The sequence below is a fragment of the Triturus cristatus genome, chromosome 7, assembly GCF_964204655.1.
Source record: "Triturus cristatus chromosome 7, aTriCri1.1, whole genome shotgun sequence".
Lineage (NCBI taxonomy): Eukaryota > Metazoa > Chordata > Amphibia > Caudata > Salamandridae > Triturus > Triturus cristatus.
This window is the reverse complement of record NC_140590.1, coordinates 258,859,405-258,880,082: the sequence shown is the minus strand read 5'-3', so window position 1 is coordinate 258,880,082 and position 20,678 is coordinate 258,859,405. Positions and strand designations below refer to the sequence as shown.

Genomic DNA, 20,678 nt, shown 5'->3' with positions numbered 1-20,678 from the left:
GACAGTGAGCAGAGCAGCTAACTACATGATGTAATTAGAACACTCCAAGACCGTGATTCTTATAGGACAGTTACATACTAATACAGAGAGAGCCTTCAGTGTCTATGTATCACTTTACAGTTGTTTTCACTACACCCTGTGATTTTTTTCACATGTTCATACTGGAGCTCCAAATGGTTGGGTTATGCTTTACAAGGGTTTCACTACGCTCTGTGATATTTTTGTATGATCAACAGACGTATTCACTAGCTCATGTATTTTATCTTACATGTTCACATTGGGGAAATTGGGAATTCTAATGTTTCTGTATTCCGCTTTAAAAAGGTCTTACTACACCTTAAGGTCTTAATACTCCTTATGATGTGTTTAAACTACTTGCTTTTGCGCAACTGTGGATTCCAGTCCTTGTATTTTACACTTTAGAGATTTTGTTTTACTAAGTAATTTGTTTATACACTCGTGGTGGCGATACTTGGTGATCTGCTTTCTTTTACTCTTTTGCAATGCAATTGGTCTTGCATTTTTGAAACTGTGACCTATTCGTATTGTAACTGACAATGCCTTTTATTAAAGCAGGTTTTTAAACATATAAATAAAAAGCATTGTCATTTACAATGCCAATAGCTGAAAATCTCACAATTCCGAGACCTATTGCATTGCAAGTGCTTGTCATCTTTTCTAAAGATTGATCGACTACAGGCCCAAACAGGTGTTCCTTGTCAAAGGGGGGTGTTCAAAATGGACTGTTGAACCTCAGGCTTAAACACTGAGATCCTAAGCCATGCATGCCTTCTAAGGAGAAGGCTGGTATTGATCTCCCTAGCTGCAGTGTCAGCCGCGTCTAAAGCACATCTTACTGAGGAGTTAGAGATGAGTTTCTCCTCTTCAACTAATTGCTGTGCCTTAGTTTTGTGTTTGTCTGGGAGATATTGGAGCAGTTGCTCCATCTCATCTCAGTGTGCCCTGTCGTACCTAGCTAGTAGGCCCTGTGTGTTTGCGATGCGCCAGTGGTTAGCGGCTTGAACCGCTACTCGTTTTCAGAGGCATTTTTGAGGTTGTATTCTTTATCTGGGGAGATAATTGTCGCTTAATAAACACAGGACCTGATGGTGAGGGTTTATTTTTTTGTATCTACCTTTGGAGTTAAAATACATGCTCGGACAGGGTCTTTAAAGATATCCTCTACATGTCTCATCATGCTTTTAAGTGTAAGGCGTGTTTGACTTGACCTATGTGTGGACTCAAGTGTTTCAAATAGAAAATCCTCTTCTAATGTTTCTTTATGTAATGGTACCCCATGATACTCTGCTGCTCTGGCAATGAGATGCTTAAGATAGTTTTGTACGATAAAGGTCTGGCTCATTGTTTACTGGACGGTCAATGGTGTAATCATTCTATGGGCCTGCAGGCAAATGAGTATCATCATCATCACCCTAATCCACATCTGGATCTGTATGCGGGGATCCCCAAAGTGTTATGTGTAATGGATCTTCAATTATTAATTGTGCAGAAGATGGTGGAGAGGGTTGTGGGGCTGGATAAATAGGGCTAGGAGCCATGTCCTCCTTCTTCTTTAAGGGAATCCTATCAGAAGTGTCCTCTGCAGGAAGCTTGTGTTTTGCTGGATTTTTTGCCAAAATGTGTCTAGTATCCGGATTAATATAAATTTTCTTTTGTTTGGGATCCAATTTGGCTATAAGAAAGTCTAAAATTGGTTCTGGAGGCTTGAGAACATTGTCCTTGCATTTTGGAGTCGAAATCAACTTGTCTTTAAGTGTTTCGGCTCCGAACCATGTTTGTGTTTTGAAGCGGAGGGTTTTGGCTCCGAACTAGATTTGTCCTTGAAGCCTGATGATTTTGGATCCGAAGGCAATTTCGTCTGACTCAGTCCCGATCCAAAAGACTTGACTTTTTGTTTTGGTTCCGAGCTGAGAGGTGGGGCGTCAAAAACATTGTTACGGTGCTGACCTTGGCCAGAAGGCAGAGGTCGTGCTGTAGCCTTATGTGGTTTGAAAGAGGATTTAGAGGGCAAGGGATTTTCAGTACTCACGGCACCCTGTGCCACAGGCACATCTTCAGACTCCAGATTGATCTAGAGCTCAGAATCGGACTCTGGAACGAAAAGGGCCTCTTCTTCGGTGGCAGACGCTTCGTTCTCTTCTTGATCGGATTCTTCCACGAAGATATCCGGAGTGTATTGGATGCTTTGGCGCTGCATCTCTTTCGAGACCAACGATCGCATAGTCTCTTCTTGGATTGAAATGACTTACAAGCGTCGCAGTCTTCCTCCTTGTGGTCCGAAGAGAGGCACAAGTTACAAACTCAATGTAGGTCGTTGCAAGAGTACATGGTGTAGCACTCAGGACAGAATTGGAATGGAGTCCGTTCCATCGGCAGAAGGCAGGCCTAAAGGGCAAGGCTCCACGGTTGCCCATGAGGTTTTTGATTGAAAATGGAGAGTTCGTCGAGCATTACGAGGAGAACAGGAAAACATGTATGGAAACAATACCATCGAGGGTAGAGTGGATTGCTCACTGGGGGGAACCCAAAGAACGGTTTTCAAACCGAGGTGCAGCAATACACGTCCGAAGCCAATGGCGAAAAAAACTATCTAACAATGGAGTCGATGCCCATGAGCACTATCACCGAAAGGAGGAGTCACCTTACCTCATGACTGTAAAGACTCCTTCGAAGAAAAACAACTTGCAAACTTCCGCACCCAACACTAGATGGCAGGAGTATGCAAAGCATTTGTATCTACAGCACACATGCCTAGAATACTATTTTCTATGGAAACGTGGGTTATCTGAGTGTGTGTAGGTAGGTGTATATATGTGTATGTTTAGACATATGTGTATATAAATACACACACACACATATATATATATATATATATATATATATTAAAGGTCGTTTACCACGCATGCCATTACAACGCGGTCATTACAACGGCCACGTTGTTACATCGCATTCCATTACAATGCAAGTCGTTACGACGACTTGCTGTAGGGGGCAGAAGGTGTTGGATTTCAAATCCAACGCCTTCCCTACTGTTGCACAGACTGGAGTTGGAATAGTAAATTATAATATTCCAACATCCAGCACACCCCTCTACAGCAAGCTGTTGTAATAACTTGCATTGTAGTAGTACGCGATGTAACAATGCAGTCGTTGTAATGATGGCGTTGTAATGGAATGCGTTCTAAACGCATGCGTTGTAACGTGGCCTATTCTATATAAGATACAACATGCTCTAAAGGCTCTCTCTACAGCAGGACTGCAGTATGTTCAAATAAGGACATATTGAGTTCGCAACTTGTACGAGGCCATGGTATGTACGATTTAAGACAGCAGGTACATTGGGTCTCCCCATCTCCTATTGATCCTGATGGCCAGAGTGAAATCTCCTCACTGCCTAAAGGTGGGACAGTAATTAGTTATCTTACAGGAGGCTGGAGCTTGAAAATGACGAACCACTGTCATTACAAAGAATATCTCCAAATAGAAATACCTTTTGATGAAAACCACTACAGAGAAAACCTGCAGAAAGATATTTTATTAACATCAGAACCCATAAAAAACTGCTACAATAAATTATTTTAAGATGAAAATGTATTTCATACGTTTACATACAACCTATGATACACTTATTCCTACCCTTAACACTAGCCCCGCCTCAAAAGCATAGCCCTAATCTAAACCCTTAAATAGTTGGCACAAAACCAGATCCCAACACTGAGTTTTTTTAGTGCTGGAAAGCAGCCCCAGTAACATCTCTGAGGGAAGAATTTTGTGTGCATAGCGATCCGGTATAAAGTGACCTGGGCGTTTTTTTTAGTTAATAGAAGGATTAGTTTGCTCCTTGACGAGTCATAGACGTGGCCCTGTTGCGACCTCAGCAAGTGAACTAATTGACTGAAGAATCGAGGTTTTGGACGGTGGTTCTCTCCTGAGGAGACCCATTTAATCTGTAGTTTGGTTTTAAACGTCAACACTAACTCAGAGATTGTCCTTCAAAGTACTAATTGGGAACACCAAGCAATACTCAGATTTAACTTGGAAATGTGTGTGAATGGGAAACATCCCAGAAATGCATATATATATATCAAATGTGACTGTTTACACGACTTGCACCTAAAAGCTCTGCACCGACTGCACTTTCATGTATTGTTAAACCAGCCAGCGGAATAACAATAATACAATTTTGCACTTCGAAAGGTCCTGTTTGTTTGGATTTATGAGAAATTAATGTGTTAAATACAGGTGCTCACGAAAGGAGTACACCTGTACAGAAAGGAAAGGAGACCCACAGAACGTTTGTATTAATTCTTACACCACACCCTTGTTCTGGACACAGGCATAAAGGGTTTATCCTGTGTGATTTGCTACATTGGAACTCTATACATTACTTCTTTAAAACGAACATACTAATAATACTTTTACACCCATTGTTTTTTTTTTGTTTAAGAATTTTATTGAGTTTTTAAGAGAAGTAGACACAAAATTATCATAAGAATACAATCAAGCATAAAATAAACATCTTATTCACAAATTATTAAAAAAAAGATCAATTAATATCAAAATACCATAAATAATCAAATAGTAAAGAAAAAAAGTGAAGAAAAAGAACTAGAGAGAAAAAAAAAAAAAAAAAAAAAGAAGGAAGGATATAAGCCAAGGAAATAAAAATACAAAATTAAGGCATAGGAGCATGTGAAGAAAGATAGGATGTAAAAGGCAACCAGAGAAGATCAAATTATTTTTTTTTAGAAAGAACAGAAGAAGAAACATTGGCAATGCGATGTTCATCACAAATAAAATTCCACCACATTAATGTAGATATTTTCGAATTGTCTTTCCAAGAAGATAGAATGACTTTAAACGCCAATGCAATAAAAAGATCGAACAATAAAGAAATAGAATTGGAGTCATCCAAATCAGGTGATGAAGAACCTAAAAAAACATTATGAAATGATATCAAATTACAATTAAAAATATGCATGCAAGTTGACCAAACAGACTCCCAAAAAGTTAAAACATTAGAGCAATCATAAAGTAGATGTCTCAAAGTGCCCGTATGCTTAGAGCGGGACCAACCTAGTGGAGATGTGGAAGGGGAGAACTTGGGTATGCAACCAGGGGTAATAACAGCTCTATTATATATAAAATACAAAGATTGAGTTATACGGGCAGCAGCAGAAATTTTAAATAACTTAGACCATAATTTATCCCAGACAGAGATAGAAAATGAAAGAGATAAATCTATTTCCCAAGCAAGTTCAGTAGGAGATTTAGGTCTCTCGGTTAAATGCAACAACAATATTTTATAAACAAGAGCGGCTTTAGATTTATACACAGGAAATAGACTGTACAACGGTGTCGGGGGAGTAAGGGAAGGTAGGGTAGCAGGAAGGTCAAAAAGAGCTAACAGATTGTAACGCAGCTGAAATTAAAAGGTATTCATTTAGAGAAGCTGCAGGTAAATGAAAACGCATTTACAAATCAAGGAAGGGAGTAACAGAGCATTGAGAAATTAATTGATGTACAAAAATAATACCCTTCTCCTTCCAATGTTTGTAGTAGAATGACTTGCCCTTATAGTTAAGAAATTTATTATACCAAATAGTAGAGGATAAAAAGCATTGAAATGGAGTTAGATCCTTAATGAATGTATTATACAGTAGATTTTGGGAATATTTTAAAATAGGGTTATTAGATATGAAAGTACAATTAGACATAAATCACATTCTGAAAAGAAAAATCCTTTAAAAAGGAACGTTCAAAAACAATCCATCTAGGTATAGCAGTGTCAGTAAAATTAAAAGATATACACCCATTGTTTTAAAGACACTTATACGTTGAATGCAAATAGATATACTACACATCATATGTTAAAGGAGAAACCGAGTATGTACACTGTATAACAGTTTGAATTTTATGGGATACCCATGTTCCATGTGGGCTTCTTTAAAATGTTGACAAGAATCTAATCCTATATTGTTTGAAAGAAATTCCAGGTGCCATGAATATGCAAAAAATATATTTTCTATTCTACGCTCTATAGTTGGTCCCTCGTGTTTGTCACAACCATTTGAACACTCTCAATATCTTCTAGATCACCGGTCTGAACTTTTTTGAGGAACAAAATTGCCATAATATGTGACAGATGTGCGCAAGCAAATACTTTAGTTACAACTATCCTTGCAATAGGTCAAAATCAGTTGGAGTGTAATGATGCTGTGGTATACTCAAATGATATACCGCTTTTGTCAATTTTGAGAAGATGAATTTCGAATCTTTCCTAGAAAACGCCTATTCCATTTCCTCAGTCTCACCACTGGATCCTATTTATCCAATGAGTTGGAAGGTAATGTCCACCTTCTTTGGCCAAACCTTTTTTTGGCCATTTGTAATAAATCCTTGTCGGGGCAGAATGAAAAAGGCTCTGGTGACTCCTGTGCTAAAAAAGCTGAATGTGGAGCCGCAAGAGCCAAGTTATTTCTGTTGGTGTCTTTACTGCCATTCCCACCAAACATTCTGTAGAATAATGTGAATAGGCTGATTTCAGGTTGTTTACAATACCATCTGCTAGACATTGCTCAATCTGGCTTTTGACCTGCACATGGGATTGAAACAACGCTTGTCTTGATAATGAATAACCGAAAAGGTTGGCAGATCCAGGACCATTTTGTGGCCCTGATATTACTCCATCTGTCTGCTGTTCCATGCTACTTTGCTCTCCAGGTTGGGAGAGGCAGGTATCAAAGGGAAGCTCTAAACTGGTGTAAATCTTAAACGAACAACTGTTGCCAGGTAATACAGCTCTCTTTTTTTCCAGTCTAAACATAAAGCTTTGGAGCAACCTGGCCCTCTATGCTCTGTTCTGAGCCGGACTCTGTTTAATCTCCATCTATGTCCCTGGCACATCTGATTAGATCTCACAGTGCAACATATATAATTTTGCAGAAGAAATGCAACTGATCATTTCTGTAGATTGGACTATGCCTTACAAGCTGGACACCTTTTTAGGTCTCGCTAGAGCCAGCGCATGTGCTGGTCTGGCGAGACATTTAGTAAGCAGGTTTTTCAAGTGCTGCTAAAAGGCTTTTGCTGGCCACTAGCTTGCTATTACGCGCACAAGCGCGCGCTGTTGCTGAGCTCTTTCACCTTTGCGCACACACAACTCCCGTTCGCGCCCGCATGTACATTACCGGCTTGTACCAAGGTCTCGCTAGAGCCAGCGCATGCGCTGGTCTGGAGAGACATTTAGTAAGCGGGTTTTTCAAGTGCCTCTAAAAGGCTTTTGCCGGCCACCAGCTTGCTATTACGCGCACAAGCTCGTGCTGTTGCTGAGCTCTTTCGCGCGCGCGCGCACACAACTCCCATTCGCGCCCGCACGTACATTACCGTCTTGTTCCAAATTCAGTGCGTGTATCTCTTTCGCTCCCCGTTTTCTCTTTGTATTTTGAGGTCATGTATATCTCATTTTAAATTCAGCAGGACCACGAGTACCCGAGCCTAAAGTAAAAGCCTAGACCGGCGAGCTATTCAAGTACACAACAGGAGAGTTTTCAGCTGGAGTTAGTACAGGAAATTCGGGGTGACAGCGCTAAGATGCCAATCACTTCTGCGACCATTTCTAACATTATTTTCCAAGAGGCATTTCTGCTCTATTTAATTCTTAATTACGGAAGAATGTTTGTCCCGCACTATGAAAACGTGTACAAACGTTCAACTTTCCACTACACTTGAGAGAGGCGCTAGTTGGACCCTTTACAAAGATGGCCGGTCAACTTTTTCTGTCCAGCAACCTACCCGCTTTCTCATTGGTTAAACTCAAGGTCAGTCATATGATGATTGAATCACTTCCTGTGCTGAGCATTTACAGAGAAAAAAAAGACCTTCTTTAACTACATAGAACAGAAAACTATCATTCTGAATAGCGAAGCGAAACTCAAGGTAATGTGAGTGTTCATACTACTGCAAATCTGATTTTGGTATTGAACACCAGCTACCGCTGCTTCGACTTGTTTGTATAATACTGAGGGGATAACTCAGAATCTCTGGTTATTGCACGCTAGTCGTTGTACTATTTTCACTCTTCTACTTTACCAACATGGAATCATTTATGCTACGCTGTGGAGTATGGTAATCACGTTATTTAAAAACTCGTAAATACATTACATTTCTTGTCATTATTTCCATGGTTTACTTTAATGTTTAAAAAATCTCATCTTGCTTTGCTGGATTGGCGTGGCGTGGTGTGAGCGGATGCCGAGTAGCTGCGGGCTGAAAACTTAGATCGCGCACCCTAGAGCCAGCGCTGCCTCCACGGAGCGGAGCGGCTGCTGTCCTGGCCGCTTCCCGGCGGTATTCGGCGACGGAGAACGCAGTTGATGGTGTAGGGTTTAAATGCATGGTGCTGGATATTGACTTTCGTCGGCTTCGGTCTCAATATCCCTCACAGCTGACCGCTGAGTGCTGAACGGAGTGTGGAGGCTACATCCGCCCCTTTTTTCATCTTTTCTGCTTAACAGCAGCTGCTGAGTGGAGGCTCTATGCTTCGTGCGCAGAAAGGTGGTCAAGTGCAGAGAAGTGCAGCAGCGTGGTTCCAACAAGCAGGCTGGGCAGTGAATCCTAGAAGCACTGAAGGCCAAGTGATTCGAGTGTGGATTAAGGCAGGAGAGTGGCAGGAGGGCGGCATTACCGGTGAGTCTGATATTGTTTGAAACGCAAGACCTCACAAGAGAACCGCACAGAAGCTTACCCGTGCCGTGTACCTGCTGAGCAGGGTGCTCCAGATCTCCTTGGGTGTCCCTCCCGCCGCCGCATCGACAATCCCTCGCGGCCGCAGTGCGGAGGGACTCCAATGCTCAGACTGCCCAGCGCTCAGGGGGCTACACCAAGAAACGACGCCTACGCGCCTGGCGGCGCTATTTAGAACTGCCTTCCTCCCGCATCGCGGGACAGCGCGCGGGCTGCGCCGGGCAAAGCCCGGGCAAAGGGCGGGCTGTTGTGTGGCCGTTAGGGGTCAGGTTGGGCCACCCCCCTAAGCCTCGAGGAAACATTCCATGCGGCAAGTAATTTCTGTGAGACATTGTGTGACTTATTGTGGGCTCAAATCAATCGAGATTGGACCATCTTGTCTAGCCCACTGCTTTTAGATTGTTGTGGTGTATATATCTTGTGAGACCGACTATAGTTAGATTTACTTTTTAATTTACTGTTACCTATATTTGTCTAGTATGCCGCGATCCAATAATGAAATATATGCTATCGGCCAGGGAACTATTGATAATTATCTGGTAAAGAGAGTAAGCCAGATTAATAGTGACCGGCGTGCTTCGCTAGGGAGGGAGAGCCCAGCACCGGCATTGGTGGAGTTGCACTTACCAGTGGTGGATACCGAGTGTGAGGCTTCAACGAATAACACAGCCACTGAAAATGTAATGACGCTAATGGTGGTGAATGTTGAGGTTCACTCAGACGAACATAACATGGCAAATGAGGTAATAAAGGAAATGCCATTAGTCTCAAGGCCAGTGCGAAACTGTAGGAAAGCGCTTCCTAAACGGGGGGCAAAACACAACAAAAAAAGATGTGAGCTGGATCAGTCAACTTGTACTGGTCCAACTTTAAACCCTTTCGTCTTTGATGGAAACACTGAAAGTGGTCCGATTATGAATACTGACCAGATTGCCATTCTTATCAAAAACCTAGAGGCAAAGTTAGAGGAGAGGTTAGAGGAGATAATCAGACCTCTGACCACCAAGATAGACACCCTGACGACGGAGGTGGCTAGGCTAGGTGGTCTCGTATCTATACACTTGGCAGCGGTCACAAGCGATAGGGCTAAGGATAAGGTTACGGTAGAAGGGCTGAGAGACGTGACGAGTGATAAAGGTTATCAGAATACTTGTAATACTGGCAACACTGTTGAAGGAGCCACTTCAGTGAACAAGACATTAATTACCCCAGATACTTTAGTAATACCTGCCCCGCTGACGCAACATAATATAGCCCCTAATATAGCCCTCAGGTCTAGATTAGATCATAGACCTTCCAGGACCAATCGCTATCTCAACTTGCCACCTGACTGTGCACCGTATGTGGTAGTCCTCACTAATGTTCCACCTTGTGGCTCCCATCCTGCCTCACCGTATGGTGAATCGCATGATTCACTTAAAAACAAGACAGTCGCATGGCTCAATAAAAACTGTGGCTTCCCAATTCCATACCTTAATCAGATAATGGCAGTCAGGATGGTGGACTGATTAGGTCAGTCTAAAAAGCAAGGAAATGGGGATTGTGTCGTTGTGAATTTTAAACATCCCCAACATGTGGCAACTGTACTCTTAAGAGCATCCACACTTATATATAACGAGAATAGTATATGTGTTTGCCCACTGGGGTATTTTTATACGCATTTGTGCAAAAATTCACCACCGCAAATGTTAATCAGCCCTGCGGTTGAATCTCAGACCCCGATGACGAATACCCAATCTGTATATAACACTGGAAAATCACGTGGGTTTGGTAATGTTGTCAAGGCTCAGAACGGGACTAATTTTGTTGGCCACTTTCACCATGGGTCTAATGTTAATACACAGAATAGGTATGAAGTGCTATCTGGACTTTAGATGTGCGACTGACATAAAGCACCTACGGGACAGGGCACTGAAGTAATAGGCGACTTAGCACCTGCTGTAAATTAACAGGGAAAAGCAATGACCAGTAATGTTGTCTCATGGAATATCGCGGGACTGGCTGCTAAGATGGCGGATGCTATTTGGGTTAATTATATCAAACAATTCAAGGTAATTTGTCTACAGGAGACCTGGTCGGTAGAGTGCGACATGTTCATAGAAGGATATAAGGCCTTTTATGTGCCAGCTACACCATCATTTAGAGGTAGATCAAAGGGGGGACTGGTGACCTTTGTCTCTATTACACTCCCCTGCAACACCCGTAGAATCACAACACATCATTCTGGAATGATGGGCCTAGTTTTAACTGGTGAAAACTGTTCGGCTGGTCTGGTGAATTTTTATAACGCCCCTAATGTTAGCTCAACGTCTAGTTCAATAACTGCGTTGCATGTTTTTATTACTACTTCTATGAAGGATTTTACTCATAACCTCATGATCATGGGTGACTTTAATGTACACCCGTGTGGTGACCCTTTGAGGAAATGTCTAACAGACCTGCAGTGTGAGCGCCTGGGTGGTTTACATCTGGAACATACGGTAGATGGGGAACTTTGTAACGACTTATTGAACAATGTAGATCTTGTTTTGGCAATGACACTTAGGGATCCTTCAAAATGCTTTGATATCCCTACTTTCAAAGGGCATGGCAGGGGCACCATTATTGACTATATGCTTTTGTCAGTACCAATGCAGACCTTCTTGGATTCGTTCAAAATAGTTCAGAGTGACTTTAGTGATCATAACCCCCTGACAATTCGCCTAAAGGGCCCCTGGATTAATATGGAAAAACAGATCTGCAGTTCAGGCAGGCTGAGTACAACTGATGGGAGGAGGCGACTTAAATGGTCAATGGTCACACAAGACCAACTATATAAAAATATTATAGATAAATGCACTGAAGATATAAAGACCTGTATATGTGAGGGGGGGAGACCCAAGGCAGGTTCTTACTGCATATCATAACCTGACGGAGAAGGTGTCTAAGCTGTTGTTGGTCCCCGCAAATAATATGGAGAAATGTGGCCCAAGATGGTTTAATCATGACTGCTCCAAAGCCGCTCGCAATCTCAGGAGAGCCCTGGCAGTTAAACCGAGAATCCAGGAGGATGTAAAACTATGTAGGAGAGAATATAAATCTGTTACTGCATCTCATAAGGAGACTTTAAGAGAGGAGGCTTGGAGCGAGATACTTGACCCCGCCACCCTAAAAAGCAGTTCCAGATTCTGGGCGCTAGTTAAAAAACCATTTTTGGTAGAAGATCCTGGTGATGGTTTAGTTTGTTGCATAACCAAAGAGGAGTGGGAACACCATTTTAAACAACTGTATTACTCCGCTCTCCCTGTAAAAACTAATTTAAAACTGTGTGTTAGGGGAGATACTATTAAGTTCAACAGAAGTGAGGTTATGGAGGCCATAGAGGGATTGACAGCTAGGAAAGCTCCAGGACCTGACGGGATCCCCCCAGACCTGTATGAGTCTGACCCGAGTTTCTGGGGCCCCATCTTGGTTGCAGTTTTTAATGCAGCTGCTAAATTGGGTTGTCCTTTGGCATGGGGGTTATCAACGATTGTTCCGGTGTTTAAGAAAGGAGACAAGGGCAGCCCTCTTTGCTACCGACCAATTTCATTGATCGATTCTATGGTCAAGATCATGGGGAGAATCCTGCTGCGGGGATTGTCATGTTGGGCGAATGACAATGATATTATGTCAATCTCTCAGTATGGATTCTGCAGTGGACGCTCTACCATAACTCAGTGCCTTAATCTCTTTCTGGTTCTGAGTAAATATACGGTTGTTCAGAAGGGGACTGTCCACCTGGCCTTCATGGATCTGTCATCAGCCTTCGACTGTGTTAACAGGGGAAGGCTGTGGCAGACCATGAGGGAGAAGGGGGTGGACAGGGGGATTGTTGATTTTCTGGTGGACCTGCACAGTAATACCAGTGCAAACGTTAGGTACTCTGCAAATGGGGATACTACTGGTAACTTTGACATTAAGAAGGGAGTCTTTCAGCAGGGCTGTATTATCGCCCCATTTCTTTTTAACTTTTATATTAATGATCTAGATGTTGTTCTACAGGAGGTTCAGGCAGACTGCCCTAGAGTTGGCAGGCGGAGTATTCCAGTTCTCTTATACGCAGACGATGCGGTTTTAATCTCTAGAACGGAGAAGGGGCTCCAGGCTCTCCTAAACGCTTTTAATATTTTTATGTCGGATAGAGACTTAATGGTCAATAATGCCAAATCATATATTATGCATGTTGGCCGTCAACCAAAAAAGAACTTTGTTTTTAAACTAGATGAAGCTTTAATCCCCACTACACAATCATTTTCATATCACGGTGTCTTATTTGACTCCAAGCTTAGTTGGGGTCCTCATCTGGCTAAAAAAAAGGGGGAAAAGTTAAGGGCAAATGCCTCTATTTTTAATTTTGCTACAAAATTGGGGAAGAAGCCAACTAATGCAATGATTAAACTTTATAATGCTAAATCAGTAGCTACCTCTGTATACGGTAGCGAATTATGGGGTTACGTAAATGGAGAACACTTACAGGTCGCAGAAAATAATTTTCTTAAACGTCTACTTTGCGTTCCCAGTAGTACACCGAATATGGCAGTGCATGAAGAATTGGGGATAAAGTATTTATGTGATATATTTGCCCTAAGGCCACTGATCTGTTGGGTAAATCTGTGGTTAAACAAAGATATACCGCTTACCCATCTAATTGTGGAAGACCTTGTATCCCAGGATAACTCAATGTGCGTCCCCTGGCTGAAATATTTGAAATCTTGCTTTTTCAGGTTTGGCCGTCTGAATCTGTTTGAAAACCCAGGCGTGATTGTAAAGGGGGACGTGGTTGCAATTAAGCAAGCTTTTTTTATGGATAGGGTGGCCCAAAGAGAAGGGGTGGAGCTTATGAAACCCAGTATCAGAAAATACGTGATTCTTAAAACCTGTGATACAATGGAACCGTATTTAATGGGCAGTTTCACTTCGCATGAAAAAATTTTACTGACAAGGTTCAGGATCAATATTTTTCACCACCTTTTAATCAGACCAAAACTAGATATTTTTAATAAGACTGCTGCTCCCTGTGGCTGCGACGGATTGTCTCCACAGGATATGCTGCATTTTATATTTTTATGTAAATTTTATGAATACCCGCGTAGACGTTATCTTGTTGCCCTTTTAAAAAAACTTAATTTTAATCAAATTAGACCAGCCCTTGTGTATCTTCAGCTCCTGTATAGTGATAGTGTTTTACATGTAATAGAATATTTAAAATTAACTGTCAAAATGAGAAATTGTCTGGATCAATGACGTTCCACTGTTCAGTTTATGATCAGTTTATCCTCTGGAAGATTTCTTTAAAAAACACCTACCAAACCTGACACTATTTGCACTTTACTCTTATATGTTATTTGCCTCATGTACTATGAATGTTTTTTAAGTATGATAAATGTTAATATTAAATGTGTTGTATATGTGTACTTTTATGGTGTGAAATAATACCGAAATAAAGTCTCGATTGATTGATTGATTGATTGATCTCATCTAGAGGTGTGTATGCATTGGTGATCTAGGAGAAAACCTCTCAGGACAAATCTAATCACATGTTAATGATATGCTGGTACATTATATGGGTGGCATAAACCGAAAACAAGTTGTTTAAGTGTAATGAAAAATAAACGAGCGTCCCTTAAAGCGTCACAAAAAGTTAATTTATTGAATTCATAGGTTAGGAACTGCATGCATAAGGTATGGGTTATTATAGCAGGTGTGGCTTACGTTTCTAAGGGAGTAGACTTGAAGAGCAGGACGAGCATCTTATTGTTTTGTTTGGAAATATTTCTCATTAAATATAATAGTTTTAAACAGCATAGTTGAAATTCGCAAAGCAAACTGTTATTTATTTAACTTATCATCTATACTGCCCTTTAACCAAAGACACCAGCAGTCATACATTTAGCAACATAGATGCAGAATGCAGGACTCTTTTCAAGTAATCTTATGTTTTCAGGCGGGGCATCTATAGCCAGACACCCTTATACCAACATTCTAGTGCAATGATCACTGGTAGATTAGAGTTTGAACCTCCTCGATTCTGGTTCCCGCAGCTGTTCTTATTCCAGACCAAATTTCAATCTTGCATATGGGGTATCAGGGGCCTAACGTAGCCACCTGCAGGCTGATCTGTACATTTTGCTAATACTAGGACAAGCAACATTCAATTTGTGTTTTGTCATGAGGCATAGTAGCCTGTAAGTGGATGCATGTATCCACCTTCAGTGCCAACGTGCTATGTTACAAGTGCCACACTTAAAAGAACGTTTTGACTAAGTTGTGTCCCATCAGAGGACAGGTGTGTGATTTCAGAGTAAACACATCTGGACACTACCTCGCCTTGCTAGCAGCCCAAGAGGAGAAGCAAACACACACTTAATATGTTGACCAAAGCATAAACTGAAATATGAAAGCATTTTACTTTCTCACGCTCTGTATTTATGTAAGGTGTTACGGTCTGTGCATGTAATTAGACAACTGATGACACTTTAAATAGCCCGTGATCTAACAGAATTGTCTTTATGGGCGTAAATAATAGGACGTGATTAGTACACAATTCAGTGGCTCACATTTCATTAACCTTTGCAGAACGAAAGACTGAGTTAAAACCTGCAATGATTCATAGTTCTTTGCACAAAGATCTCAGCAACAGAGTCATTAACCCCGTAACCAGCATATAACACACAGGTCTCTGAAGGAAATGTGAGAACCATAAGCTACTTTCTACTTGCTGAATAAATCATTAGATCTGTAGGTCCTTTAACATTTTAAACTTTGTTATGAGAGGGGTCTGTTTGTGACCTCTAAATGTAGCCATAACAACTGTGCTAGAGCATTGTCCTGGTTTTAAGTGTTTTAGGGTTGTAGAAGTAAAACAAATGCATACATATTGGTAGACCATGGGCCGATTGGGAATTGACTTCACCTCCCCAAAACAAATCTGCCCTTCAAAACTTAATTCCTTAGCCATGCCCCCCGTTTGTAGCTTTCAGAGGTACATTCTTTAGGTCTTGCCTAGGAACAACATTTAGCTGTCTGTTGTTGAAAACCTGTTGTATACAATACCAATATTTAGAGTGGGCTTTGGTTCAGCCCCTTGATCATCATTTGTTAGCTTTCTTGTTACTTGCTTGCTTGTTATTTTTTTGATAATCAAGTTTATTGATTTTGTAAAGAGTCAATCATAACAAGCATTGGCATAGCCCATAGGTCTCGCTTTTGGGACCTTATAAGTATTTAGGTATGCAGCACAATATCCTTGGTGCAACAACATCAACTGTTGCATGGCTAAACACTTATAGGGTCCCAAAAGCTAGACCTATTGGCTATGCCAATGCTTGTTTTTTATAGTTGTATGAGGGAAATTTCAGCTTAGTGATCCATGAATGCTCAGCAATTCAATGGTGATAAAACTAAAATTTCGTGCAATGCTCGAGAGAGCTTCCTTCTGGTGTTTAGCCAATATTGGGAACTTTGGCTTTTGGGCGAATGAAGATCTGCCACTAATAAGTAAAGTAAATAAGGTGTCATCCTCAGGCTTCTCCATATTGAGTGATACAAAAAATTCTACCACTTCTTCCGGCTCAGACGCGACCTCTGGTAGTACAGTTCACCATCTTAAGTAAGCTGGACTATTGTTTCACACTTTTTTTAGGTTCTCAAGATTATATTTTGAAGCAGCATTATAGAATTCAAACTGCTGCTGCCAGATTAGCATTACAATGTCCAAGTCACTCCTCTGCATCGGAGGCCTTAAGACACTGCATTGGTTGCCTCTTTCAAAAAGGGTCATTCCACTGTACCTCCAGCAGAGGTTTGTGCGATACATAGAGCTCCCTGTGGTCTGCTGATGCAAACCTAGTCGGTTGTCTGGGAAATCCTACAAAAATGAGGAAGGGACAGAGCTTCTTCAGAGCTGGCAGGCTATTTATGCATCACTCATACACTTTCTTTGCACACCACACACTATTTGTTCACAGAAACAAATGTCCCTAAAACATGACTGTACACACTTCATTTCCCTTGATGTGAATAATGAAGTTTTGCTTATATAAGCGCCAGGACTAATAAATCGGTATTAGAAGTGCTCTATACATTTATATAAGTATAATGTTATTTCTCTTTTAAAAAATACAGGGAGTTAGAACTTCAATCTACAGCTCTCATAACGCAATATCACTGTAACTCCTACACATTCTCGAACTAAAATGCTTCTCTTATGTTCCATTATCCATACATAACCTTCCTTCTCTAACGTGCCCTTTGAAAATGTACGAAATTCTAATTAAGGTGGCTGGCAAAGCCTTCATTTTTTCCTTTTTTCTAATCTTTCCAAAGGCCATGGCTACGTACTGAACTGCTGTAAAAATCCCCAGTATGAAAATATAACTACCAGATAAGAATCTTTTAGATTACAACAAAGAACAGCTCTAGGATGAACGAATGGTTGAGTAAGGATCGCATAACGGAGAGAACGAAACTGAGCCAGTGAATTCGAAAATGAAGAAAACGATGAGGTGGTACTCGAACAAAGACGTGGAGAAAGGGTTGGAGAAAAATAAATGCACTGAAAAAACAAAAGGAAATCGGGCAGAGCAGGAAGGAGGTAGAGAGACGGGCAGAACGGACAGTTCCAACTAACAGACCTAGGGCACTATACATAAGAAGTCACTGAAAACATCATGAGAAAGGTGTAGTAAGAAAGGTGGCCTACATGGTTTACCTGCGGGGTGGTGGTTGGTTGCATAGCCCTGCAAAGGGTGAGGGGTACCATACGCCTGTCTGTGCAAAATATCTGTTTCGGGGTGAGAACTTCTGGACCCTCCATAGACCAAACTGTTGAGAGAACAAAAAGCATATCAAGTTAAATATTTCAAGCATTTACCTAAATGTTTTGTCTAACAATAAGATTATTTGGCTAGAGCAATCACAAATAATGGATTTATATGACAAATTAATACCACCACGTCATCCCCCTTTTTGCTTCCTGTGTGGAGCAATCTGGCATGCAGCTAATGCCACATCCCAACCTCTACAATAGCAAATGTTGTGATGGCCTATAAACTTATATAGGCGCTACGAACCAATCTGCACAAATCAGCCACTAATTTGGTCTGAGTGATTGACTGTTTTGTCAAACTTTGTCTTAAGAGATTAAATATTATGGGGAAGGAAAATTGTATGTGGTCTTATAATTACTTTATTTCATTAAATCTTCCTACCCCTTAATCACAGAGCTGGAAAATTCTACTACAACAAATGTTAACTAAATTTGCAAGGCAGATGGATAACTTTTGCATAAAGGACAAAAACCCACTCAGTGATTTTCCAGAGATTCTGCATTAGCAGGCATACATTTTTATTGGTTAGAACAATCATTCATGAGCATTTAAGAGTTTACAATACAATTTAATTTTAGCCCACATTGACTTTAAAGTAAAGCCAAGCCACCAATATAATAGGTGCAAATACATAAAACAACAGTCAAAAAACATCATAAGCAAACAACATAGTTGTTTATGCATTAGGAACAATTAGGAGGTAAATTGAGAATACAATTCAACAAGCTTACGACAGGTGTGCAACTAATTGCATAATTTCCAGGGGGTTTTGGGATGATGCATGTCACTTTATACTGAAAATGTTTTTTTGAGAGAATGGTGTGTGTCAATAAGGTCATCAGAAGCAATTCAGTTGCGGACCAAAAATCTTCATCCACCAAATGGTGGCATGCTTCATCATGGGGCTGTGTTCCTCTTCGGGCTGGCAAAGGGCTCTTTCACAGTGTTCTTTTTCCATATAGCCACTAAGATGGATCTGTGCGAACCAATATTACTGCAAAGTAGATTGGCCAGGAGATTAGGGAAAAATAAAGCGATTCAAATTAAGTAAAGCCTCCTGGAGCGAATTCTTTATTTGCATGGAAACATTAAAAATATTTTGGCCCTGAAGGGAATTAATATTCCTAAAGATCAGGAGAGTAGGTCAACATGTTTCTTGCCTTCTGTAGTCCCCTACAGAATCAGTGGCAATTCTTCAGGGCAACAAGTGCTTGCTTAATCTATAAGAGCAGTTGTCTTAGTCAGTATGCTTGAAAAGACCACTCCTATCAGAAACCATAATCTATGGTAGATGAGGCTATGATCTTGAGGGAGACAAATAACTGGCTTTAATGTTCTAAACTCAATGAGTTAACAATGGGCCTGATTCCTTTGAGGATTCGGGTCATACGTGGCACCAATACTGGTTCCCTAAATGCAGGCGACAACTAAGGGGTATTTTACAATGTGTTTGAGATTGTTGATACCTGGATTGGGTCAGTAGGAGTGGGCTTTTCATATATACTGACTAAGACATCCCCTCACGTAGATTATGCAAACACTTGTGGTCCTGATGTATTGTCACTGATCATGTAGGGGACTACACAACGCAAGAAACAGGTTGACCTATTCTCCAGATCTTTGTGAACATTTATTCCCATCCCATCAGCTCCAAAACGTTTTAATCTTATGAGAGGGTGCCTGCAAATAAATAATTCGCTCTTGTTGGAGGGGGGTACAAGGTTTTGGCAATCTACTGGTCAATCTATTTTTTGCAGTAACATTGGGTTGGACAGATCTGGCTCAGAGGCTATTATGAAAAAGAACACCGGCAAAGGCACAGTTTACAGGGCCTGTCGGGCATTGCAGCCCCAGCCCGAAGATTAAGCATGCCATCGTTTGGTGGGTGAGGACTTGTGCTCCATACTGAGGTGCCTCAGACCACAAGAGTCTTCACCTCTTGATGCAAAACAGGCAGGTGATCCTCTGAAAGCTGCTCTGATATAAGTAGAAGGTATGGCAACTCAAACAGAACGGCAGGGTGAATGATTTGAAGGACCCATTTGTTGAATGTGATGCTCTGCAACCCCTGAAGGAAGTGGCAGATTATACCTCCTACAGTGTGGCTGTGTGCCACTAAATACTGAAGAGGTTTTGAGGTAGTTGCCAAAGGGGCGAAGGACTGCGATGGAGGCTACACTGGAGGCCTGGGAACTGTCTGTTGGGGCCATGGTCTGACCTCAAAAGAGCTGGGAAGCCTGTGTAGATAGCGGAGCAATGGCGCTGCCAAAATAAAAATCAAGCCTCTAGCATATGCCTGAAAAGGTCCATGTTCCCTTGCACATTATTAGATTTGAGAGAAAAATCTCTTCAAAATGAAGAAAAGAAGCGGATCTCCAGATCCACATCTGAAGGCTTGGAAAGAAAAGAACGGACAGCAGTGTGCATGTGTGGTGCTTAGATGTGCTGTGGACTCTGAAGTCAGTCAGGTCCTTAAAACCAAAATAACCAGCAAACTCCAATGGATATGCTACGGAGTGGGGTGGGTTCTTGCAGGGCAACACTACTTAAGAAAAAGTAAGGCATAACATTTTGTGATTTTATTATGAATTTTCATCAATTCCCATCAAAAAAATTTGTGTATTGCTGGAAAAACTACAATAAACTGTTATTCAGTTGCAGTTGGCATGGTTGACACATGCAAGGGCCTGCGGTGACTTCCTTTCAAATGTAAATAAACACAGTCACATCAATAGCAATACTTTATGGAATAAATTGGATGCCCAATGTAGCAAATAAAACCACTCTGATATCTCAGCACCCTTCTCAAAAACAGGCAAAGGTCTGAACTTAATGGGCTACTACTAATGGAGTTGAGTGAACATACATGTCAAGTGAATCAAATGCTCCTTCACCCCCGGCATAATTCTTTATTTTTCCTTAGCTAACATCACTTCAAAAGGAGAACCTGATTCTCTTAAGAGAAGTCAAGAGGCTTTCACCCAGACGAATATCTAGAGTTCATAGAAATGACCTTGACCTTATTGACAACATAGATATTCACATCTATGCAAGAACCAAGAG

At 41.2% G+C, this 20,678-nt stretch overlaps 1 protein-coding gene across 1 annotated transcript in view; it reads right to left on the bottom strand.

Annotated features, from left to right (window-relative positions):
• PRR12 (proline rich 12) overlaps positions 1-20,678 on the bottom strand; it is a 638,795-nt gene that overhangs the window by 446,143 nt on the left and 171,974 nt on the right. The window contains exon 2 of the mRNA XM_085616148.1: positions 17,498-17,610. Coding sequence (XP_085472274.1) covers positions 17,498-17,610 — 113 coding nt within the window. The remainder of the gene's footprint in view (positions 1-17,497; positions 17,611-20,678) is intronic.